Raw genomic sequence first — 22,635 nt, 5'->3', positions numbered from 1 at the left:
GAGGGTTGGTGAGTAGGCAGCGGCTAATAGTGACAAACAGTACTAGAGGGTGCTCCTCCTCGTACTGTTGTCGGTGAGCTGTCACCCTGTGATTGGTTCATGGGCTGTTTTGGTCAGATCGTCTATTCTGTCCATACCTTGGCAGGTATAGTACAAAAGATCTTCCAGAAGCATACGGACTGGCTCATTTGGGCGGGAGTATTCCCGCCTTGCTCATTCCTTCAGGTGACATTACTGAAGTATCTAGTGCCTTGTGCGTGTAGCCTTGCTATCAGTGCGGGTAGCCTTCCCTGATGGCTTGTATCCGCAGCTGCGGGAACAAGCAGGGTACTTCACCATTGGGAGGCTTTCCCTGCGGGAACAGCTGGCGTACTGCGCGTAAGGTCTTCTCTGAGCATGGTGGGTCATGCGGAAGCAGTTGGTCGTTGCGCAGACGTCCCTCTTCAAGGTGAGTCTTACGGGTCCAACTGGGCTCTGCTGGGACCTACCTCTTCAAGTCCCCCCAGTCCAATGTTCTTCTCATGAATTATTAATAAGTGAGGTGAACTTTTGGACTTTAGCAAGGGGTTTTGAAAAGAGTTTTTAGTTTTTAGGTTTTCCGTGGGGATTCTTCCCGCGGTTTTCCTAATGTCACGCAGAAATTCCCGACTTTTCTGCTTGATCTTTGGGTATGAAGCGGGTAGGTCTGTAACCTCCTCGCAAGTCAGGAGCGTTGAGTCCCACTTGTGTGGATTCTCCATGGGGTTTTGGTAGTTTTGAACATAGTGATCAATTATGTTAAAACCACCAATTCCATCTTGGAGTTTCAAACAATATAGTTCTCGACGTTCCCGCTATGCGGGGATGTTATTCCCGTTTCCGCAAGCATGGCCCAGAAGATCCTTCTTGGTTTGAATTCCCTGCGAAGCGCTAAGTATGTGAAGGGTTTTGCCTTAACACTGTACCCGCACTCGTCTTACGGTTACTTTACTTCCAAGGTATTCCCGGCGTCAACTCCCTGCGGGTGCCAAGTATGTGAAGGGTTTTGCCTTAACACTGTACCCGCACCTGTCTTATAGTTACTTGGTTGCCAAGGTAAGGGGTATTTTCCCGCTTTTGAATCTTTTTGAAATTTTGAAATTCGAAGGGTTGGTGAAAGGATAAGAACAGTCCAAACTATTGAAATATCGTCCGACGGTTTCTTCAGACTGTGTCAGGACGTGCAGGAAGTTATGGCGACGTGACAGTATATGGTCATTCCAGGCGCTTTTTCAGGCGCGTGGGCACGAATTTTCGAGCGCGTGGCCACGAAATTAATGGCACGCGTCCTTTCAACAGCTGTTGCCAGCTTGCTTATTGCCACGTGTCATAGTTTCATTGCACCTGCGATTTCTCTCTCTTCCGCATTAAATTCATCGCATTGATTGCGATTAGTATATAAAGGGGGAGAGGGTCCTTTGTAATCCACACTTTCACTTTCCTCTTCATCTTCAAAACGATTTCCGGCGAATACTCACATTTTCAGTCGAGCATTCTCTTGAAATCGTTCTCTTCTTTCATACCTGCAAGATGTCTTCTGCTCACGATCTTGAGGCTACAGCCCAGGAGGCTGGGGTGTATGCCGAGAACCCGTCATCCACGTCCGACAAGGATGACAAGAGTACTGCTGGCGAGTGCCAGTGTGCTCTGCCTGTCGATCTATATCAGTACATCGTCAGGAAGTTCATGCTCGAGTCTTTCGAGCCTGAGTTTCCTGAACCTCATCAGACGGTGTATGATGCCCCCAGAGGCAAGATCGGGGTATATGCCGCATTCTTTGTCTATGGGAATCTTAGGTTCCCCTTGACAAAGTTTGTGTACCGTGTTCTGGAGAGGCACGGTGTACACCTGACCGAGGTACACCCGATAGCGATCGCGAAGATTCGCCACTTCGAGTGGGTGTGCCGGATTCTGGGCGTTGAGCCCTTCGTCGACCACCTGATGACCTTCTACTCTTGGAGGTGCATCCAGGGGTGGTATACTCTGATAACCCGGATCAAGGGTTTGAAGATTTGCGCAACCGAGCGCAGTCTTCGTTCATGGAAGCGGGAGTTCTTTTATATCTCCGCTCGCGCCATCCCCCTTGCCATGAAGTTCAATAATGGGCAAGCACTCCCCAGCCTTCACGCCTCCAACTACCAGGAGGCGGAATGGTTCTCAAAGATTTCCCGAGTCCAATCTCCGGTTTACCGCTTTGCGGGAGTCCGGGATGGTGATGCTCGGGATGAGCCGGGTGTGGAAGGATGCGGAGGCGCAAAAGATCCCGATCGTCCTTGAATACGGTTTGAACTCTGTCCCTTACGGTATGCTCTGTCTTCTTTGTTTATATAGGTTTGTCTTCTAACTGTTTTTCTTTTATTTCAGAGGGGAACGACTTGCAGTCACTCCTGTATCCGCGGGAGGCTGATAGTCCCGCTCGGATGGGTACTCGTGCTCTAGATGAGAACGAGTTGCCCATCCTTGAACAGACGGCGGATCGGTTCGTGGAGGTCTACCCGCCAGGCCACGAGATCCTGAGCGCCAGGCGGCCAGGTAAGGCGTTATTCAATCCTCGACCCCTCAATGCTGAAACCTCTGCTGGAATTCCTCTAATCTTGTGTTCTGATGAGGAATCCGCAGATGGTCCTCCGTTGGTGCGGAAGAAGAAGGCTGCCAGCGGGAAGGGGAAGGCAAAGGTGGCCTCCACTGCCGATCCGGTGCCTTGGTCTGATTCAGAGACCGAGAGCGAGGAGGTGGCGGGGAACCCTGGTGGTGATAAGACCACTGCTCCGGAGGCTGCGACGACTGTCACCTCCGGAGAGCCCAGGATGACGACGGTGAGCGGCGTAAAGAGGCCGGCTCCATCGGGTTCGTCCCCTCCTGTCCGCACTTTTAGGCTCAAGAAAACCCGTAAGTACAAACTTCCTTTATTTTTAACTTCATAGCTTTCTATCATTAATACTTATCTCCTTTGTGCAGGCGTGGATCCTACCGCATTCCAGGGTGGAGCGGGGAGGAATACCTCCGGACCCATGACGGTAGGCTTGGTCAGCCTACTTGAGGCGACGACCCAGGCGGCTGCGCCTGCTTCAGTTGGTTCAGTTGCTCACCCAGTTAGCCAACTGTTCCAACTGTGATGACATCACCGCCGGCTGTCAGTGCCATATTTACTGAATCTTTCACTGAGCCGGCGGTGACTTTTTCTGCGGACTTCTCCGCCACGGCGACCACGGTTGTGAGTTCACCTACGGTGAGTTCACCTCCGTTGGTTTCTACTACCGCGGCGGCCTTCACCATGCCTCCTCCGTCATCGACAACGACGGCCGATCCCTCAGATATGCTTAGGGCTTCTCGCCAACCTCTGCCTCTTTCCCATCTGCCTGACCTCTTGGACGGATTTCCCTTGGGTTCAGGTGATGGGTTTGGCGGCTATCGGCCTGTTGTCGACCCTACAGGTGCGTAGGGTTCTTTTGGCCTCTTTTTTTTTTTTTTTGTATCATCTTTTCCTAACTGCTTTTTGTTTTTTGCAGTGTCGGATTCCAATGAAGTGTATGTTTCACGATGGAACATCCGCCGAGGAACAACCCTTCGCACGCCTATGGAGTGCGTGGAGTGGGCTCGTCACGCAGCTCCCAGTGGTGCGTTGGGGGAAGCCATGGCTAGCTACCAGGAGGGTAGGCTAACCAATGAGCTTCGGGTTCTCCTGGCCCGGATGCAGCCGCGCGTCGAGCTGCTTTGTCATGAAAACGACAAGTTAAAAGCAGCTCGCATCCAAGAAGTAGCTCAGGCGCGGGCTGTCCGGGAGGAGAATAGGAGGCTTACCGCAGTGGCTGCGGAAAAGGAGAAGGCCTTCAAGGCCCTCGAGGTTGAAGTTCAGGCCCGTCTCGAGGCCCGTTCCAAGGCTGCCCAAGCTGTTAACGAACAGCTTCGGCTGGCTAAGGAAACTGCACGGAACGCAACCGAGAGGGCCACCAAGGCTGAAGCTGTTGCTGAGCCTCTACGCCTCGAGAATGAGGAACTTAAAGCCAAACTAGAGGCGCTCCAACAGGCTCATGATGCCTTGGCGATGGAAGACGCCAAGAAGCTCCAAGAGATATTGGACCAGAGGGGCGTGCTTGACCACACTGAGCGGAAGCTAAAGGGCGTTGAAGAGGCTGCTGCAAAGGAAGTGTTGCTTGCCAACCTCAATAAAAGTGAAGCCGAACGCGCCTGTAACCAAGCTCAAGCCGCCCTCCGAGAGGCTCTGGTTGCCAAGGAATGGCTTCTTCGAGAAGCGTTGTCTCAGGTAAGCTTAACTTCATAATGTCTTTACGCTTTTCTTTTGCAAATAGAAAAGGTTTTGATACTTGTATTTTTTCTTGTAGGTTGTGCATCGAGTCTTAACGGACACATCATACGACGATGCCATGAGCGCGGCCCTCAACGCTTCTCATGAGGATGGGGAAAAGGCCGGCTTCCTGCTTGGTCTAGGGTTCGTTGAGAAAGGCATCCCGCCTTCCAACTTCCCTTTGTACGATGTGGATACTGAAGCTGTTTATGACCAAGCAGTGAACCAGTATGCCGCCTTCCCGCATCCGGTGGTGGAGAAGGTGAACGAAGTCGCTGCTGCTGATGATGGGCTAGCTATCCTTAAAGCTTTCCTTGAACTGCCACGTTCTATTGATGGTGCGGGTCCAAGTGGAAGTGGTCCTGAAGCTTGATCCTGAAGATCCCTTTCCACCATTAGAGTAGATTTTTATTTTTGTATAGCTTCTTTTGTATGCGGGTATGCACCCAGCAATCTTTGTAATATTTGAATTTTGATGGAATAAAGATTGTGTTAATTACTTGCCTTGTTTATTTTACGCATGTTTTGATTTAACTTAGCAATTTCTTTATTACTTAGATAAGTTAACTTTTTAACGTGGCAAATTATAAGTTTGTTTCGCTTCCTCTTTCATGATTGTGCGGGTATGACCGTCACTTACACTTAGTAGGATGGCTTAACTTTACTTATGTCTGACCTGCGTGGAAGTTTTCCTCATCTTTTCCTTTGAAATTTTCTAAGTGTTTAGAATAAGTTAACCTTTGAATGTGGTAGATAATAGGTTGAAGTTTTGCTTCCTTGTTCGTGATTGTGCGGGTAAGACCGTCACTTGCACTTAATAGGATGGCAAAACTTTGCCTATATCTGACCTGCGTGGAGGTTTTCCTTAAACTTTTGAAAATTTTACCGTTTTGTGTTTATGCGGGTTTTGCCGCCTTCCACACGTAACGACTTACTTCTTCCCATATTTATGCGGTGAATACCGGCACATCAGTGTGGGAAGTTCATAAGTATAAAGGTAAGGCTATCAACACATTGTGAAAGGAGAATCATTTCCATTAGAAGTGGCTCTAGGCCTTTTTTTTACAAGTTTGGAATTGATCTACATGTAACATTTGCGTAATTGAGCTCCATTCCATGTTCTTGGGATGGGAGTGCCATCGAGCCTTTCGAGCCGGTACGCGCCCTTTCCCAGAACTTCTTTGATAATGTATGGTCCTTCCCAGACCGGGGCCAGTTTTCCTGGGCGTTGTTGGTTCGAAGCCTAGTTGTTACGCAGTATGTAGTCTCCTACATTGAAGTTGCAGAGTTTTACCCGCGTGTTGTAGTACTTTTGCATTTGTCGCTTGTAGTTCTCTTCACGCACTGCGGCTAAGTCTCTGCGTTCCTCGGTTAGCATAAGGTCTAACCGTCTTTCCGCATCATTGTCTTGTGGCTGAATCAAGACCCTTGGTGAGGGTAAACCAATTTCGACCGGGACCATGGCTTCCGTGCCATAAGTCAGACTGAACGGGGTTTCTCCCGTACTGGCCATTTTCAGTGTTCTGTTTGCCCAAAGGACGTGCGGAAGCTCGTCCACCCAGCCGGATCTGTGTTCCAAGAGTCTTTTCTTTATGCCTTCGACGATGCTCTTATTTGCTCTTTCTACCTCACCATTACCTTGCGGGTGCGCCACTGAGGTAAAAGTGTGGGTGATTTGGAGTTCTTCCAGCCACTTTTGTAGCTTCTTGTTAGCAAAGTTGGTGCCCTTATCGCTCACCAAATTCTGTGGAAGTCCAAAACGACAAATAATAAATTCCCAAATAAATTTTTTGATATGTTTCGCGGTTGTTTGGGCTAAGGGTTTTGCTTCTATCCACTTGGTGAAGTAGTCGATGGCTACCACTATGAACTGAACATTTCCTGCTGCTGTAGGAAATGGGCCTGTCACATCGATGGCCCACTTCTGAAATGGCCATGAAGAGGTAACTGGAACAAGTTCATTCTTCGGGCGATGCGTGTTGGGTGCGTAGAGCTGACAAGACCTGCACTTTCTGATGTATGCCAGCGCATCTGTATGCATCCCCGGCCAAAAGTATCCCGCGTTGTTTAGCTTAGCTACAACAGCGCGTGGACCTGCGTGTACTCCACAGATGCCTTCGTGTACTTCCCTTATGAGGTAGTCAGCATCTTGGTTGTCCACACATCTTAAGAGTGGGCCAAGAAAGTTACGTCTGTAAAGGATGTCATCGGTGAGTTGATAATTCAGTGCTTTACAGCGTAGTTTTCTTGCCTGTGTTTTTGACTCTGGTAGTGTACCTGCCGCAAGGTATTTTATTATTGGTGTCATCCACGTTTCTGTGACGGTTTGGATGACACAAATTTCCTTGTGCGGGACCGAAGGTGCCTCGAGGAGTTCAATGCGGATGTCCTTTCCCAAGTGGGTGAAGGCTAATGATGCAAGCTTGCTTAACGCATCCGCAGATTTGTTTTCACTACGCTTGACGTGTATGACTTTGCAATCGTTAAAATCGCGCATAAAGGTTTTTGCTTGTGCGAGGTACAGGGCCATTGTGTCGTTCACGGCCGTGTACGTCCCGTTGATTTGATTGGCTACTAACATGGAATCCACGTGGGCTTCCAAGTGTTTCACTCCCATCTTACGCGCAATTCTCAGCCCGGCCAAGAATGCTTCATACTCGGCTTCGTTATTCGTACTTGGAAAATCCAGTCGAATAGCGTAAGTGTATTCTTGGCCTGCTGGGTTGGTTAGTTTCAGCCCTGCGCCTGAACCCTCGTTACTGGCTGTTCCATCAGCGTAGAGTCGCCAGACATCATTGATGTCCTGTGCTGGAGAGGGTTGAGCCTCTTCCTGGCACTCTTTTTCCCGCGATGCAGGCACTTCCGCAATAAAGTCGGCCAAAACCTGGCCTTTTATGGCTGGTCTTGGCTTATACTTTATCGCGTATTCCCCCAACTCAATTGCCCATTTGGCTAGGCGTCCCGATAACTCGGGTTTGCGTAGAACGTTTGCAAGTTTGAAGTTGGAGAGAATGGTGATTGGGTGACCCTGGAAATATCGTCTTAACCTTCGTGAAGCGTGTATAAGTGCTAAGACTAATTTGTCGAGGGTAGAGTACCGGGTTTCTACGTCTGTAAGGATACGGCTGACATAATAGATTGGCATCTGGATGCTTTTCCGTTCAACTAGCAGGACCGCCCCGGTTGCTCTATCTGTTGCGGAAAGGTATAGGATTAACTCCTCCCCCGCTTTTGGTGCTGTGAGCGTTGGGAGTTCGATCAAGCGTGACCGAATCTCCTGAAAAGCTGCTTCCGCTTCTGGTGTCCAGCAGAAGTGCGTTTTCTTTAAACAGTTTCTTAACGTTGACACGAAAGGAAACGACTTATCCGCGTGGTTTGCCAAAAAGCGATTAAGTGCGACTAGTCGTCCATTCAGTGTCTGAGCCTGTTTGATGGTAGTAGGTGATTCCATTTTGATAATGGCTTCGACCTTTTTAGGGTTCGCTCTGAAGCCATCTTTAGTGACGATGACCCCCAAGAACTTCCCTTCTTCCATTCCAAAGGCACACTTGCTCGGGTTGAGCTTCATGTTTATCTTCCTGAGCGTGTTGAAAGTTTCTTCGATGTCTTTCAACATCGCTTCTGCGTCAGGGCTTTTGATGACCAAATCATCCATGTAGACTTCCAAGTTCCTCCCAATTTGGGCATGAAACTGGTTGTCCATCAGGCGTTGGTATGTGGACCCGGCATTCTTAAGTCCAAATGGCATCATTTGGTAACAAAATGTGCCATCGGGCGTCCGAAAAGCGGTTTTGTCCTGATCATCAACGGCCATGTGGATTTGATGGTACCCCTTATACGCATCCAAGAAGCATTTAAGGCGAAACGGTACTAACGAATCCACCTTAAGATCAATTTCGGGTAACGGGTAACAATCTTTGGGGCATGCTTTGTTCAAGTCCTTGAAATCTATGCACATGCGCCATTGTTTGTTATTCTTCGGTACCATAACGGGATTTGCAACCCATGTTTGATATCTGCTAACGCGTACGATGCCTGCGTCAAGGAGTTCCTTGACTTGGGTTCTACACGCGTTAGTTTGTTCTGGCCCCATTACTCTGCGCTTTTGTACGACTGGCGTAACGGCCGGATCGCACTTGAGCTTATGCTCTGCCTTACTTCGGGGTACACCAGTCATGTCAGCTGGTGTCCACGCGAAGATGTCAGCGTTTTTCTGTAGTAAGCGTTTGAGTAAGGTGCGTGTGGGATCAACAACTGTTGGGCCGATGGTAACGGCCTGGTCAGGGTATTTGCCGTTGAAGGCCCATCTTTCCGGTTCGGTGATGGTTGGTTTAGCCATCTTTGGTTTGGGTTTAGATGGGACAGATGCGATGCATACCTGGGGAATGCCGGTGATCATCGCTATACCCTCAGCTGTTGGCCATCCCATCATGCCGTGGACTGAAGATACCACGGCGTTGAATCTTGCCATCCCGTCTCTTCCGAAGAGAATGTCGTATGTGTGGTGTGGCTTCCTCATCACGACAAAATCCACGTCTTCTGTGCGTGAGTGGTTCCCGTCCGTAAGAGTGACGGGGAAAGATAGGATACCCAGGGGGTCTTTGTGCTGCCGTCGAACCCTTCCATCGAGGCATAGATCGTTTCCAGGCGTTCCTTGTCTTCGTCATCTAGCTTGTCGAAGAACTGCCTGTACATCACCGTTGACGAGGCGCCGTTGTCAGCAAGAGTGCGGGAAGTGATGTAGTGCCCCAGCTGGCTTTTGATGACGATAGGGCCTTCTTTGCTGGGTCCTCCTGGCACTCGCGGGAAGCGCACCTCAGCTTCCTTCTACGCGCATGGTTCTGTCGCTCGCCTTTTTCTTCCTCTGATGTTGCCATGAACCATGTTGATGCTGATGTCAACGGGCTTTCGTCCGTTGCCTCTGTACCGGTTATCATTCCTTCCTCCCTTCTTGATTGATGCCACAAGGTGTGCAAGTCTTCCATCCTTGACGAATGTTTCAACAATATCCTTCAAGGATGTACACTCCTCCGTACTATGACCTTTTGTCCCGTGGAAGTCACAGGATTTGCTTTGATCCGCATTAGGTCGCTGCCGGATCATTGGAGCTTTTGGCCATGGTAGTTTTTCGGTGGCAAATATCTCCGTGACGCTCTTGGTGAGTGGCGTCCACCGGTGTTTCCGGCTTAAAGGGTGTGTGTTATCCCTTCCGCCAACAAGAGGGCGAGAGCTGGATGAGGTGTCAAAGTTTACCCTTGACTGCCAAATACCTAGCTTCCTCTTTTTGTTCTGCCGGGCGATCCGAACATTGTTTTCTCTAGTCCTTTGCGTGTAGAGGTGTGTACTCTGGGGAAGATCCCTTCCCAGTTGCTTCTCTGTCTCGGCAAAGCGCTTGGCCGCCGTCATGATGGCATCCCATATGGATGGCATGCCGTCCTTACCCGTCAATGTGCGGATAAGCTCTGGGTATTCGGCGCCCTGGATGAAAGCGGCGCGAACAAGATCTTCACTTATGTTGCCCAGACTCAGCTTTTTGAAGTTGAAGCGAGTGATGAAGTCTAGTAAAGATTCATCTTCCTCTCTAACGCAGTTGAGGATCGTCCACTGTTCTTCAGTATATTTCCTCTGTTGGCTGAAGTGTTGGCTGAACTTGTTCTGAAAGTCCGCCCAATCATAGATGTGGTGGACCGGTAAATGATCGAACCATGCCCTGGCCGCTCCAACCAGAGTCATCTGGAACATATAACACCACGTGGGTTCCGTCCAGTTACTGACGGTTGCCCCCGCAATGAATCTGTTCAAGTGGTCGTCTGGGTCGGATAGACCATCATAAGTGCCGATGTTGGACATTTGTTTGGCACTTCTCGGGGCGATTGCTTCCGCAATGTCCCTTGCAAACTTGGACTTTCCTGCATTTGCAGCAGTTGGTCTAAAGGTTTTGGAGAAATCACGTGGGTTTCTCCCCGCGTTCGTTGGTTTAAATGTTTCTCCAAAATTCCTTGTCGGTTAGGAGTCCGTTTCCTTACGCTTCCCTTTTGCCTTATGGCGAGGGTTTGCGTCGGTATCGGATTCTTCCCGCTCATCGTCCGAGTACTCGCACTCACTGTTCATGTTGAGATGTTGGCGAGTACTGCCGAATTCGTCAGCCTGTTGAAGTGAACGCAAGCGTTCATCTAACTCAGCTTGAAACTTTTTCTGACGTGCGTCGGCCCACGCCTTTACTTGATCGAGTGTTTGGCGAGGGACCCTCGTCCGTTTCTCCAACTGGGCATCAGTGAACCCCAGTGAAATATTGTTTACTGCACTTGTCCCGGCTTGGGTAACCTGGGTAGTGTTCGTAAAATTTGTATAACCGCCGGTGTTCCCCCCAGTTGCTGGGGTTGTGGTTACCGGGGTTTCTTGGTCACTTACTGGCTTTGGGACCGGAGTAACGTTAACCATTTCTTCAGAAATTTTGAAAAAACTAAGAATCAGTTCTAGCTTTTATGAGCGATGTCTTACATTTAAATCTGCGGGTACAACTTCAATAGAGCTATTAGTAATCTATTAGCAACATGTTTGTCGTTATTCCGCTGGTAATCCATCAGAGTCCAGCACTTTATACTACCTCACAAAAAGTTGTTGGCGATGCATAGGTAAAGTAGTCAAGTAGACCGTCCGTGATTCCTTGGAAGTATCTCAGTTATATGGCGCAAACGAGATAATTCTGACAACCGTTTTCCAACAATTTCCGTTTGTAACCATCTTGACAATTTAACCGTTTGTAGTACTCCTTTGTTTTCTAATGGAAGGCCAATTCTTAATAATGTCAATTTAATAGAAACATTTTTTTTTTAACTTTAGACAAAACTAGCATGTTGTAAATTACGACATAAATAACATCTTCACCTTGTGCTAATTATAATTTATTATCTACATCTCATGGTATCAATTAAGCTCTACGAAGCACACTATTTACTTTTACCCTCAAAATCATTAGGAGAAAGATATACGTTTAAGAATAATGGCTACTAATGGTATTAGGGATACCACCCAAAGTACCCAAATTATTCCAATGGTCTAGCTAGGTCTCTGAAATTCTCTCGTAACGGGTTTTTAATACGGGTGAGCAAAAAACTGATAACAGAAATAATCGAGTAGAAAATAACCAACAGGTTGGTCTTGATTTTCTTGAAACTGAAAATTATCATCTGGTTTCAATTATGCCTCTCCGAAAACGAACCAAGTTATAAAATCAAACTACAACAAACTGCTTGGAATGTTTGTAATTAGATTTATGACTCAAGTTCATTAATTATTTTGGGCAAAAGTTTGATGCTAAAATCCATTAATACTTTTAACAAAAGTTTTAGGCCCATTTTAATATTTTAGACCAATATTTCTCTCAAACATTTCAAGCCTAGATATACTTAAAACTAACTCATGATCGAACCTAACCCATACGAAAGAATTTCTGTTGATAGGTTTTGGGTAAACCTATATATTTAGAACATAAAGCATAATTGTTTGCTAATCTTTCTAAATTATCCGATAAAAGTGTTGAGATTACGTACGTTTTTACCACAAGTTCTAAAGCTTTGTTGATTATACAAGGATGTGCAGTTTAAATTTCATAGGTATGTCCAATTCCTAATCAACTCCGTATAAGTTTATCTTTCATTGGCACCCTGCTATTATAATTAAATAGAAAGGAGCCCGCGCGATGCGGCGAGATACAAAAAAGCCTAGTAATTATGTAACAATTATGGATGTTCAATGTTCGTTTGAAACGTTGAAAATGTTTAAACCAATCATCAGTTTTGGTCAGCCGGTTTTCGAATGTTCAAAACCATAGCAAACAGTTTGGTTTACGGTTTATACCGAAAATCGGCCATATACAACCGGACAGGAATGCAAACTTATTATTGAAGCTCAATGCGTGAAACCAAACCATTAGCAATGATTCACTTTAAATTTTCAATGGTTCAGTTTCGGTTTTCAATGATAAAAAATCGAACCAACGGTTTGGCTCATAGTTTAACTTGGAAACCGTTAAATCGAATTGTGAACATCCATACGTAACGTGTTAATTTTTTTTAATTGAAAAAAACTATAGCAATATCATACTCAAATTACAGACAATAAAATGCTCATTTTTATAGTGCAATTTTAAAAAAAGTATATTAACGTATCAAAAAGTTACAGTCGTTGAAAAATCGTTGGTGGGAAGTTGGTTAAAATTAAAATCAAAATGAATACATGGGTAAAGTTGAAGGTTCAAATTTGTAACTATTTCTTAAGTTTACAAAATTTGAGTAAAGTTGAGGAGGTAATTTTGTAACTATTTCTATGCATATATTTTATAATGGACAAGTTAACCCCAATGTTACATGCTATAGAATGTGTACCTTATTCTTTACAACTTGTAAATTACTTAAAAAGTATGTGGCTTAATTTGCCCATGTCTTATGTATTGTATATAGTATAGATATAGATTAAGTTATAAAACTCCAAAATATTAATTAAAACTTGTTTATTTTTAATAAAAGCTTTCAAAGCTTTCAAATTTTATTAAGTTATTTTATATTTCTAAAAATAAGATTATATCAATGACATACATGCATAAAGCATACATATTAAACTAAACCAGATATATCATATATACACTATAAAACTATAAATTAAAATTGCGAAAACTAAAATTGTAGCTTATTTATGATAATTACGCTATATCTTTAATGACTTAACAAGTAGTGTACATAGATATGAATACAAATTAATAATCAATAAAGACGTCTGGCTGGGTCATGCTTTGACCATCGATAGCAACTCAGACCAACGATAGCAAATGAACTTCATAATATTAAGTGAGATGCAATAGCATCTTGTATACCAATTGAACCTTAAAACTTCGATAGTAACATAATTTTGAGCCGAATTAAGTTTGAGAGGTTCTTTCCTACTGTTGAATACGCAGTGATTACACCATAACTGTTTACCAAATGTTACAACCAATATCACCCAACTTCAATGCATGTATAATTGAATTCTTAGGTTTGATTTCAATACATAATACATAAAAGCAAACACTTTGAATTTCAAAGAAAAGAGTTTTCCATCGTATAAAAATTACCTTTTTGTTTTATCCGATTATTGATTTAGTTGTATACAAAATACTTTAGTCTGAAAAACAAAACTTTACACAATTCAGAAAGTTATACAAATCATACGGAATCTACAAAACCTAACTACACGCGCCTCTACATACAATGTGTATATGTATATATAGTTGTAGTGAGAGTATTGGTATATTGTTAGAGAGAGACAACAAGTGGGACCCACTAGAAACACCTAGTAACAAACTTCCCTTCCTTGCTTGCCCTTTTCTTTGCTTCAATTCCCCTACTACTCCCAACCTACTTCATATTCATAATAATTCATTCTTCCTTTCCTAACTCCTCTCACAAATTCTACTCGTTTCTCAAACAAAATTTCCAAAACCAAACAGACAACATGTTGGTGAATCCAGAAATGTACGAAGGAAGCGCATGCTACGATCCAAACCATCTCGAATCGTTAATCGATCATCAAGACCACTCCAATTTATCCCAAGCACACCTCCATACTTTCCATCAAACACCAAATTTCACCTCCATTGAATCATCAACAGACTACCACCTCATGAACATGGAAATGGAACACCATAACCAAATCATGCATGATCTCAACTGGAGCACTCATGCCCACAACCAAATCCAAATCGAAAACGACAACAATTGTCTACCAAACATGTCTTTAATCACTCCCAACCCAACCCCACCTGATCTCCTTAACTTGTTCCAATTACCAAGATGCTCAAACTCATCTATATCGTTTTCAAACCCGACCAACATGGATCAAACGCCGTACGATCCGTTACTACCCTTGAACCTTCCTCCACAGCCACCTTTTTTTAGAGAGCTGCTTCATTCGCTACCGAATGGGTATAATTTAACCGGTGGCGGGTTAATTTTGGGAGAGATGGATGTGGAGAGAGACCATCAATTGTATCATGAAGGAGATGGGATTTTGAAATTTGGTAGGGATATTAATGGAATAGTTGGAAAAGGTAGAGATGGTAAAGACACAAAACATTTTGCAACCGAAAAACATAGAAGACAACAATTGAATGGCAAATTTGATGCTTTGAAAAGTTTGGTCCCAAATCCCACAAAGGTAAGATGAGATTTTACCCGGGTTAGTTTCGGTTAGCGTTGTAAAGAGTCGAGCCAGGTTGGATTCAGCGCTTGATCTCAAACTCAAACACGCTGAAATGTGAAGCTCGGCTCCTAAAAAGTTTGAGCTAGCTTTTTAAATTTTTATTTTATTTTATCTTTTGGTACATGACATAAAAAAAAGACAAAAAGTTACTTTTGTAACAAACACATAAAACAAAATTTATAAATTAGAGAATTTATAAAATTATAGGTATTATTTTTGTTTTTTTCCAAATTTTTAAAGATATTATTTTTGTTTTTATTAATAATTTTATATGCTAATATGACTATAGATATATTTAAAATTTGGGGTTTATATTAAACGAGCCACGAGCCGAGCCAACCCAACCCTGGTTTGGGCTCAGCTCGTTTACAAACAATCCCTTTTCTAATTTACAAATTTGGTTTGATCATGAATAAAAGGCGGATCGAGCATCAGTAGTTGGAGATGCAATTGAATACATAAACGAGCTCAAACGAACAGTGGAGGAGCTCACGATTCTTGTGGAAAGGAAACGATGCAACCGGGGAAGGATGAAGAAGCACAAAAAGGAAGATGACTCCACATTGGACGTCGAGAGCATTAACACAAGGCCGAATGGTGGTGATGGTGATCGACAAGGGTATAATGGTAATTCGACTTCTGCCTTGAGGAGTTCTTGGCTTCAAAGGAAATCGAAGAACACCGAAGTTGATGTTCGGATTATTAACGATGAAGTTAATATTAAGTTGGTTCAACAAAAGAGAATTAATTGTTTGTTACTTGTTTCTAAAGTTCTTGATGAACTTCAGTTGGATCTTCATCATGTTGCTGGTGGGCTTATTGGTGATTTCTATAGTTACCTGTTCAATACCAAGGTACAACTTTATATCGCATAGTATTATTATTCCAAATATGATTTTGAATGTTTATTTTGATGCAGATTTGTGAAGGGTCATCGGTTTATGCAAGTGCCATAGCAAATAAGCTGCTTGAGGTGGTGGATAGACACTATGCAAGTATCCCGGTAGCTAATGGCTACTAGGTATTTATAATGGCCACTAGTAAGAGCATTCACATCCCCTCTATCATCATCCACCTTATAATTTAACAAAAAATCACACTATTCAAACGTACAACCTTTAATTGCACGTACCAATGGTCAAAACTGTCTCGTACTATTTAACTAATATGAACGTACAATCTTTATTTACATAATGTACAACCGGCCAAAACTGTCTTGTGTTACATATTTGTTTAAAGGAAGCATTTGAGAGTAGTTGATAAATAAAACCACAAACGAAGAATGGTTTTTATAAAACTTACTAGGATATGATCTTTGATTACAAACGCTTACATCTTTATAATATGAGTGTAATGCGTTGAACTCTTTCTCAATCAATATTCGAAGATGTGACTTGTTTATATAGAGTATCGTGCCCAAACCTTAATAACAAAAGGTATATCTTCAATATTCAGTCGTCTTACACGGGTTTATGTTGAGGATTAAAATTTGCAAGTTATTCTCATCTTTTATCATTATGTGTGGTTTAACTCCTTCAACTACTTATGCAACATGTATTAGGTCAGATATCATACATGTGTTAATTAAATGGTTCATAACATTAATAATTCTTTTTATTTGAAATACAATTAAAATTATCTGTTAAAGAACTCCAACTTGTTAATCCCTAATTTGTGGTTATATTTATTTCAGTGACGAAAATGTCGTTCAAGTTCAGGAGCAAGATAGCATCAACGGAGGCAAGGTTTTAGAGAATTTGGTTTAGTTTTATGATTTAACAACACAAGGAAGTTACGACTAATTAGTTTTTACTTATGAGACAATAAAGGCAGGGGTAGTTTGGACAATAACAAATGTTTATCTGGATAATATATTTTGAGATTTGCCTTTTATTTTGTGACATGTTTAGAACCGAAATATATGCATATTGAAAATGGCATTTGAAATGGGACACTAGGGTGGTGTTATGAAAATGACAATTCTTTTGTTACATTTTATTTGTAAAACTGATCGCTTTTTTTTCTTTTTCAAAGAGAAGAAAATTACAAAGAAAATAGATATCATACACGTCAGTTTAGTACGTGTTTTTTTAGAATCTTTAGCTCATCTTACAACCTCCGCACAATATGAAAATGATGAAAACATTTATAGAACAATATATGAGTTAATTCAACACTTCATAGTGCATCACATACATAATAACATATGGATGGGACTCTTGGTTACTTTGTTCTACCAAAACGTGTATATCACAAAATAGATAGACTAAATGAACAGAATTCAGTTGAATTGGATGCTAAAACGTGATAAATCATGTTTAAAAAAGTTCTTAACCCACTTTCATTGTGATCTGCTTGAGAGACACTTTTATTTTTAACGGTGCGTCAATAGCTTGATGTTGATGTGCTTAGTTTGTAGTAACGCTGGTAGGAGCTTCCTTACAATGAAGTTAGTGCCAAAATCACTATTCCCGTTGATGGGTTTTTTAATGTTGTATGATACCAAAACAGTACATGGTGGTGGTTCTTTCTGGCATGAAGTTCCTAATGAGTTCACTTTGTACTACTCGTTTCATGCTAATGGGTAGCAACATGGTTACTGTTGCTTGGTTACGTAGAGCAATTATGAACAATTGTAAATTTTGATTGAACACTTATTACCATATTGGAGACACAGAGATTGTACACTCAAAAATCTCGACACTAGCTCCAATTAGGGTGCTTGTCTTTGACATCGACTACTATTCTAGCTATTGTGCCATGAGAGACATAGGCGCTCATCCTAAGGAGTCACAAAAACTGTTTTAAAGGAGTAGTGCAGAATATGTATACTCAACCAAAGCTAACAGTTCAGTTTGTTCCTTTCTTAAGTTAAAGATTATAATAGAAAGCACGGTTTCAATTATATACGTTTATGTAAGATTTAATTTAAATAGGCCTCATTTTATGAATGCCCAGAATAAAACAATTATCTATGCTATATAGTATATATAATGCACGAGTGAACGACCTTTAAATTTTTACGAGGTACATAGGGCCGACAATTTAGACACGATACACGAATACACGACACGAATTATAGATGTAGGGTAGTAAAACTACCCGCGGATCAAAAGACACGCCTCGTGGGTCTCCAACATAACTCACGGACTACCATTGAGCATCCGCGAAAGGAACCCGCGAGCCACACAAAGGACCCCACACGCGCAAGGTCCTCACGTGATATAGAAGAACAATTCTAACAAACTACTTTTAAAAGATTTCCTCAATATTCCCTGATGGGGACATCGACCAATAGAAAGATGACACTTTGACACATGATAACCTTCCCCAAACGTGGTCAGGCTGTCACATCCTATAAGCGCTCGACACGTGTCCATTCAGGTAGAAAGGGAATATCTTGATAGTGACAACTCCACCAATCATCTTCCCTCCACATTCGGCTATAAATACTTGAGTCATCTCCTGGAGGTATGCATTCACTCCCACACACTCTAAGCAATTACTTGTATTCGTACCTATTCTCACGCCGGAGGGTAGTTACGGGAAGACCCCCATCGTGTCCTTCCCGTGACGATACTCACGGTGTTCGGTTTTGCAGGTGATATCTTGATAGTGACGTCATCGTACCATCAGTAGACTCACACTTAAGGTAAACATAGATTCGGACTATCCAGTTCGATCTTGTGTTTCTTCATGAATTTATACGACTTTAACAGGTATCGGGTATGGCCTTAATGGTTTTGTGTACTAAACAGGTAGACACGAATCCACCTATTAATATTCATGTCTAAACAGGTAAAATAGTCGTTTACCTGTTAAGTACCTGCTAATACCTAATTAGATTTTTTTTATAAATAAAATATATAATAAAATAATGAGTTATATACCTTAAATAGTTAACACTAAATTTTTATACCAGACAATTGAACACGACGCACACCATTCCAGTCCAATATCAAGTAGACGGCGCAAAAACCCTTATTCGATTCTACCTCTCCAGATCTCCAGTAGTCTAGTAGTTTCCCTGCACATATCCGGTAGTCGCAACCCTTCGATTCTCCGACTCACCTCTCCAGCAGTCCGGCCTCCTCGCAGTTGTAGCGGCGCCACCGGTCACCGAACGGCTTCTCAGATTCTCAGGTAAGTTCGTGTCTTGTCATGTATACCTGGTATTAACAGGTTCGTGTTTGGGTTTGGTATACGTGTACACGATAAGGTTTCGTGTCGTATACAAGTATACATGTTTCGTGTTCGTTTCTTATCGTGTTTGTGCCTTATGGTGTATGGGTATACACGATATGCCAGCCCTAGAGGCACCAAACTTATTGCTTTAAATACAAACCATGATGCATAAGATTAAGACATTTTAGGGGTAATTTTGTCTTTTGACAATTTTTGGTTTTTGCAAAATCATGTACGGTTGATATTAATTTATTCAAAAATAATTAAAAGTTTTGTAATTTAACTTTAATCATATTTTATTAATTTATAAAATAGTTATAGATATACCCCATATTTTATACCAGCTACCCCATGACGTTTAAATGTTTATAACTTTTTCACACGTATATATTTTTAAAAAATATTATACTATAAAATTAAGTATTTTATTCTCTTTAATTTGTGTATGATATTGCAATACTTTTTTATTTTAAAAACTTAACGTGTTATGTGATTACCATTAAGGACCAGCAAGCAGGTCAGACAGGTTCGGCCGTTCGGATCATGGGTCTAAAAGATTAAGGTTGGAATAGGTCAATACAAAAAAGGTTAATTTGGATTGGGTCGGGTGGAAAGGGGTCAAGTCAGAACGGATTTTGGGTTAGAACAGTGTCAGGCAGAACGTCGTTGTGTGATGTGCTTACTAACAATAGTTAAGCTTCCAATGCCGCATTACGAACATACTATCGTCGGATTATGCGTGTACTCTGTGAAGTCGCGCATGTATAGAAACCTAACACTAGTAATTACTATATATAAAAAGTTCGAGTTATGAGATCTGGAAAATAAGAAGTTACGCCCTTAAAAAAATAATTTATATGCACTTGTTATAAAATGAGATGTTTTTAATCAATCTCTAATTATTCTAATCTGGCTACATCAAAGGCCGCCGCCCAACACCCGAACCAACCACTAGGCGGCTAGCGCCGCTGCTCAACGGCCCAATCATATTAAAAACCGTCGGTGGCCGCTTAACCCAACTTCTTTTGTTTTCCTTGATTTTGTTTTTACTCACGGCACACGTTAGCCTCTCCCGCCACCTCACCCCAAGTTAGCCGCGTACGCCTTCACCTCCACCTTACCTATATCATCCCCTCACCTAACCCTAATATTATTATTATTATGCCTCCTCACCACCATGGATCAATCGCCGTCGTTCTCTATCTTCGGACAGCCATCCTCTTCCCGCCGTCTATCTACACCTTGCTGGTCCAACGACGAGACCGTTGCTTTAATTCAATCGTATCGTGATAAACGGTACTCTCTCTGCCGTGGAAACCTTCGTGCCAACCAGTGACAAGAAGTCGCCAACGACGTCGCTGACCGCTGCCCGGTGCCGTCAGGTCAGCCGTCGAAAACCTCCATTCAGTGCCGGCATAAGACGGAGAAGCTTAGGAAACGGTATCGATCCGAGATTCAACGGATAGGAAACCCTAACCCTAGGGGACATCGAAATCCGTCGGCTTGGGTTCACTTTCATTTAATGGATTCTATGGAGTTAGGGCTTTCGGTTTCTGATCGGGTGGTTGATCGGACCAATCAAGAAGAGGATGATGATGATGATGAGAATGAGAATGATGATGGGTTTTGTTTGTATCCAAACGGAATCAAACAAGCGATTGCTTTGCCGGTAAATCAACGTTACCAGGGTTCGATTGGTGTCGGTGCGGGTTCTAGAAACGGTGTCCTGATTAAGTTTCCTAATTCCGGAGCTGTTGCGGGACGGGAAACGAATAATAAAAGCTGAGATGAAACTGACGGAGATGATTCTTGAAACGCAGCAGAAGATGTGGGATTAGTTGTCGAAACGGTTTTGGAGAGGAGGAAGAAGAAGGTTAAGGGAATGGTTGCACCAGAATCTTGAACATGAGGTTAAAGTTTGTGTTTTGATGTGTTAATTTGGTGTGATAGTGGTTAAAAGTTGGAACCTTGATGTTTTTCTTGTGTAAGTGAAATATTTTGGAATATGTTGATGAACAGGGTTCTTGTGATTGTGATTCTTGTTAATTTAATATAGTTGTAATTTGCATTAGATGTGTTTAAACCTCTTCTTGTTACTAGCCATGATTGCCACCAACATCCTCTCACTCTAATAATATTCACCGTAACTTACAAGTGCAGCATGTGGACGTTTTGACCAGGGAACGAGACCATAATCCGAGGGAGGGTTTCACAGTAACTCATTGGCTTCTTTCATACCTTGTTGAATAACTATCTGTGTAAGCTCTCTTTGATGATGGCTGAGAGGATACTCCAGGAAGATCAGGGTAGGTGGGCTCATGACTCAGATGGTAATCATCTCAGTAACACGGTTGTCGTTCTATGGCAGCCTGAAGTGGGCCATAGTCACCAACCGCTTGGCTTCTTGGCGGGAGGTCCTCGCATCAGCTATATTCCCGTTTTAAACTATTCTTCGTGTGTGAAGGAACCGTAGGCGATACAAAATTAAAACTTTATTGCTAATTTACACCGAGAAAAACTATGATTAATAAAGCATACCCGGTGGCTTCCTATCATAGGACTGTGGTAGAGGAGCCGCGGGCCTTGTGGGCCTTTGATCTTGGTGGCAAGGGCGCAACAGGCCTCCTAATCATACGATTAACAACAGGCAGTGAACCTCCTCGTGGAGGTAACTACGTGGTACAGGTCGGGCCTGCGGCCCCTAGCAGGTCCAAGAGGAGGACGATTTGGTCGATAATCACCACGTGACTGTGATACGGGTTTTATGTTGCCTTTCTGAAATGGCCTGACAAACTGACCCCGACTTTAACCTAATATATATAACATAACACATATGGCCGAGAAAAGAACGAGTACGAACAGGTAAGCCTGTAAACAAACCGAATTTTCAGTGAACTATTCGGCGGGAAGTTCGTTTATGTTTGTTCATATAATAAACAAATGAACATGAACACAAATTTTTGTTCATTTAATTAAACGAACAAACATGAATACGTCTTGTTCGTTCATTTTGCGTTCACTTATGTTTGTTCGTTTATATGCATTCATTAGAATATTAGTTCTAATATATCTATTACTAACATAATTTAGAATCAATTTGAATTTCGCGTTTGAAAAACCTTTATTTGGAGATCGTTGGTTAATTTTGTACTATTGGATGTAATGATCATGGTATTTTATACTTTAACTTGGGAATACGTTTACTTTTGGTAAGTGTTCATTCATGTTCATAAACCGTTGAATGTTAACAAACGAACACGAACCGTTCGTTTTCTTAACTAACAAACATAAACAAGAAAACACGTTCGTTTAAGCGGTCGTTTGTTCAATTAAAGTTAAGCATAAGAACACGAATGAATGTTCTAAAAAAACTAACTTTGTTTTCTCAGTCTCCGAGCTTCATTATTAATGCTTTTAGCACATGTTAGAGCTGCATCATGGGTTTCAAAGTTGATAAATCCATAAATCTTTTCTTCAGGCTGCAGGAAAGTGATGTGCAAGTTCAATGTTTTTCCACTTACCTGTATCTCTTGGGTAGACCCGTGCTCGATCCTCAGCCCAAGAAGCGGGCAGCCCGTCCACAAAAACCAGTCTTAACCTGGTCAAAACACGGTCAATATCTTTAAGCTTATAAAGGATGGCATCCTCAGTTGAAAGTTGAAACAGAAGAAACAATATTATGACAGCCAAAACAGCAAAAGGAAAGCAGTGAAAACAAACAAGCAGGCCAGGTAAGACAACTTTAAAGTCAAGACGGGCCCCCACAATATACCCGGGCCATGATATCATCACCAGGGTCAATGTAAGAATCTGCAAAAGAAACCTTAACAGTGTTACATCTCTCTTTTGCAGACGCTTAATTGCGTCTATAGCATCTAAACAAGACG

At 42.7% G+C, this 22,635-nt stretch overlaps 1 protein-coding gene and 1 pseudogene across 1 annotated transcript; both read left to right on the top strand.

Annotated features, from left to right (window-relative positions):
* Positions 1 to 13,802: 13,802 nt before the first annotated feature.
* On the top strand, positions 13,803 to 15,590 carry LOC143625110 (transcription factor bHLH91-like). Its single transcript, XM_077095559.1, has 3 exons — positions 13,803 to 14,518; positions 14,983 to 15,417; positions 15,483 to 15,590. Exons 1-3 carry the CDS (start codon positions 13,817 to 13,819, stop codon positions 15,582 to 15,584), a joined length of 1,239 nt encoding a protein of 412 aa, XP_076951674.1. The 5' UTR covers positions 13,803 to 13,816; the 3' UTR covers positions 15,585 to 15,590.
* Positions 15,591 to 19,925: 4,335 nt separating this feature from the next.
* LOC143625034 (uncharacterized) lies at positions 19,926 to 20,534 on the top strand (annotated as a pseudogene).
* The last annotated feature ends 2,101 nt before the right edge of the window (positions 20,535 to 22,635 follow it).

This window comes from Bidens hawaiensis, unplaced genomic scaffold (assembly GCF_021521415.1).
Source record: "Bidens hawaiensis isolate Kalapana, Puna unplaced genomic scaffold, B.hawaiensis_p1.1 tig00004020_1, whole genome shotgun sequence".
Lineage (NCBI taxonomy): Eukaryota > Viridiplantae > Streptophyta > Magnoliopsida > Asterales > Asteraceae > Bidens > Bidens hawaiensis.
Note: the sequence above shows the minus strand (reverse complement) of the source record. Positions and strands in the feature narration are given on the sequence as shown.

Bases quoted from the DNA above. Each gene is read 5' to 3' on its own strand.
- LOC143625110 (XM_077095559.1), top strand. From the start codon at position 13,817: ATGTTGGTGAATCCAGAAATGTACGAAGGAAGCGCATGCTACGATCCA. The intron at 14,519-14,982 runs GTAAGATGAGAT...CATGAATAAAAG, and splicing joins TGGTCCCAAATCCCACAAAG to GCGGATCGAGCATCAGTAGT. The intron at 15,418-15,482 runs GTACAACTTTAT...ATTTTGATGCAG, and splicing joins GTTACCTGTTCAATACCAAG to ATTTGTGAAGGGTCATCGGT.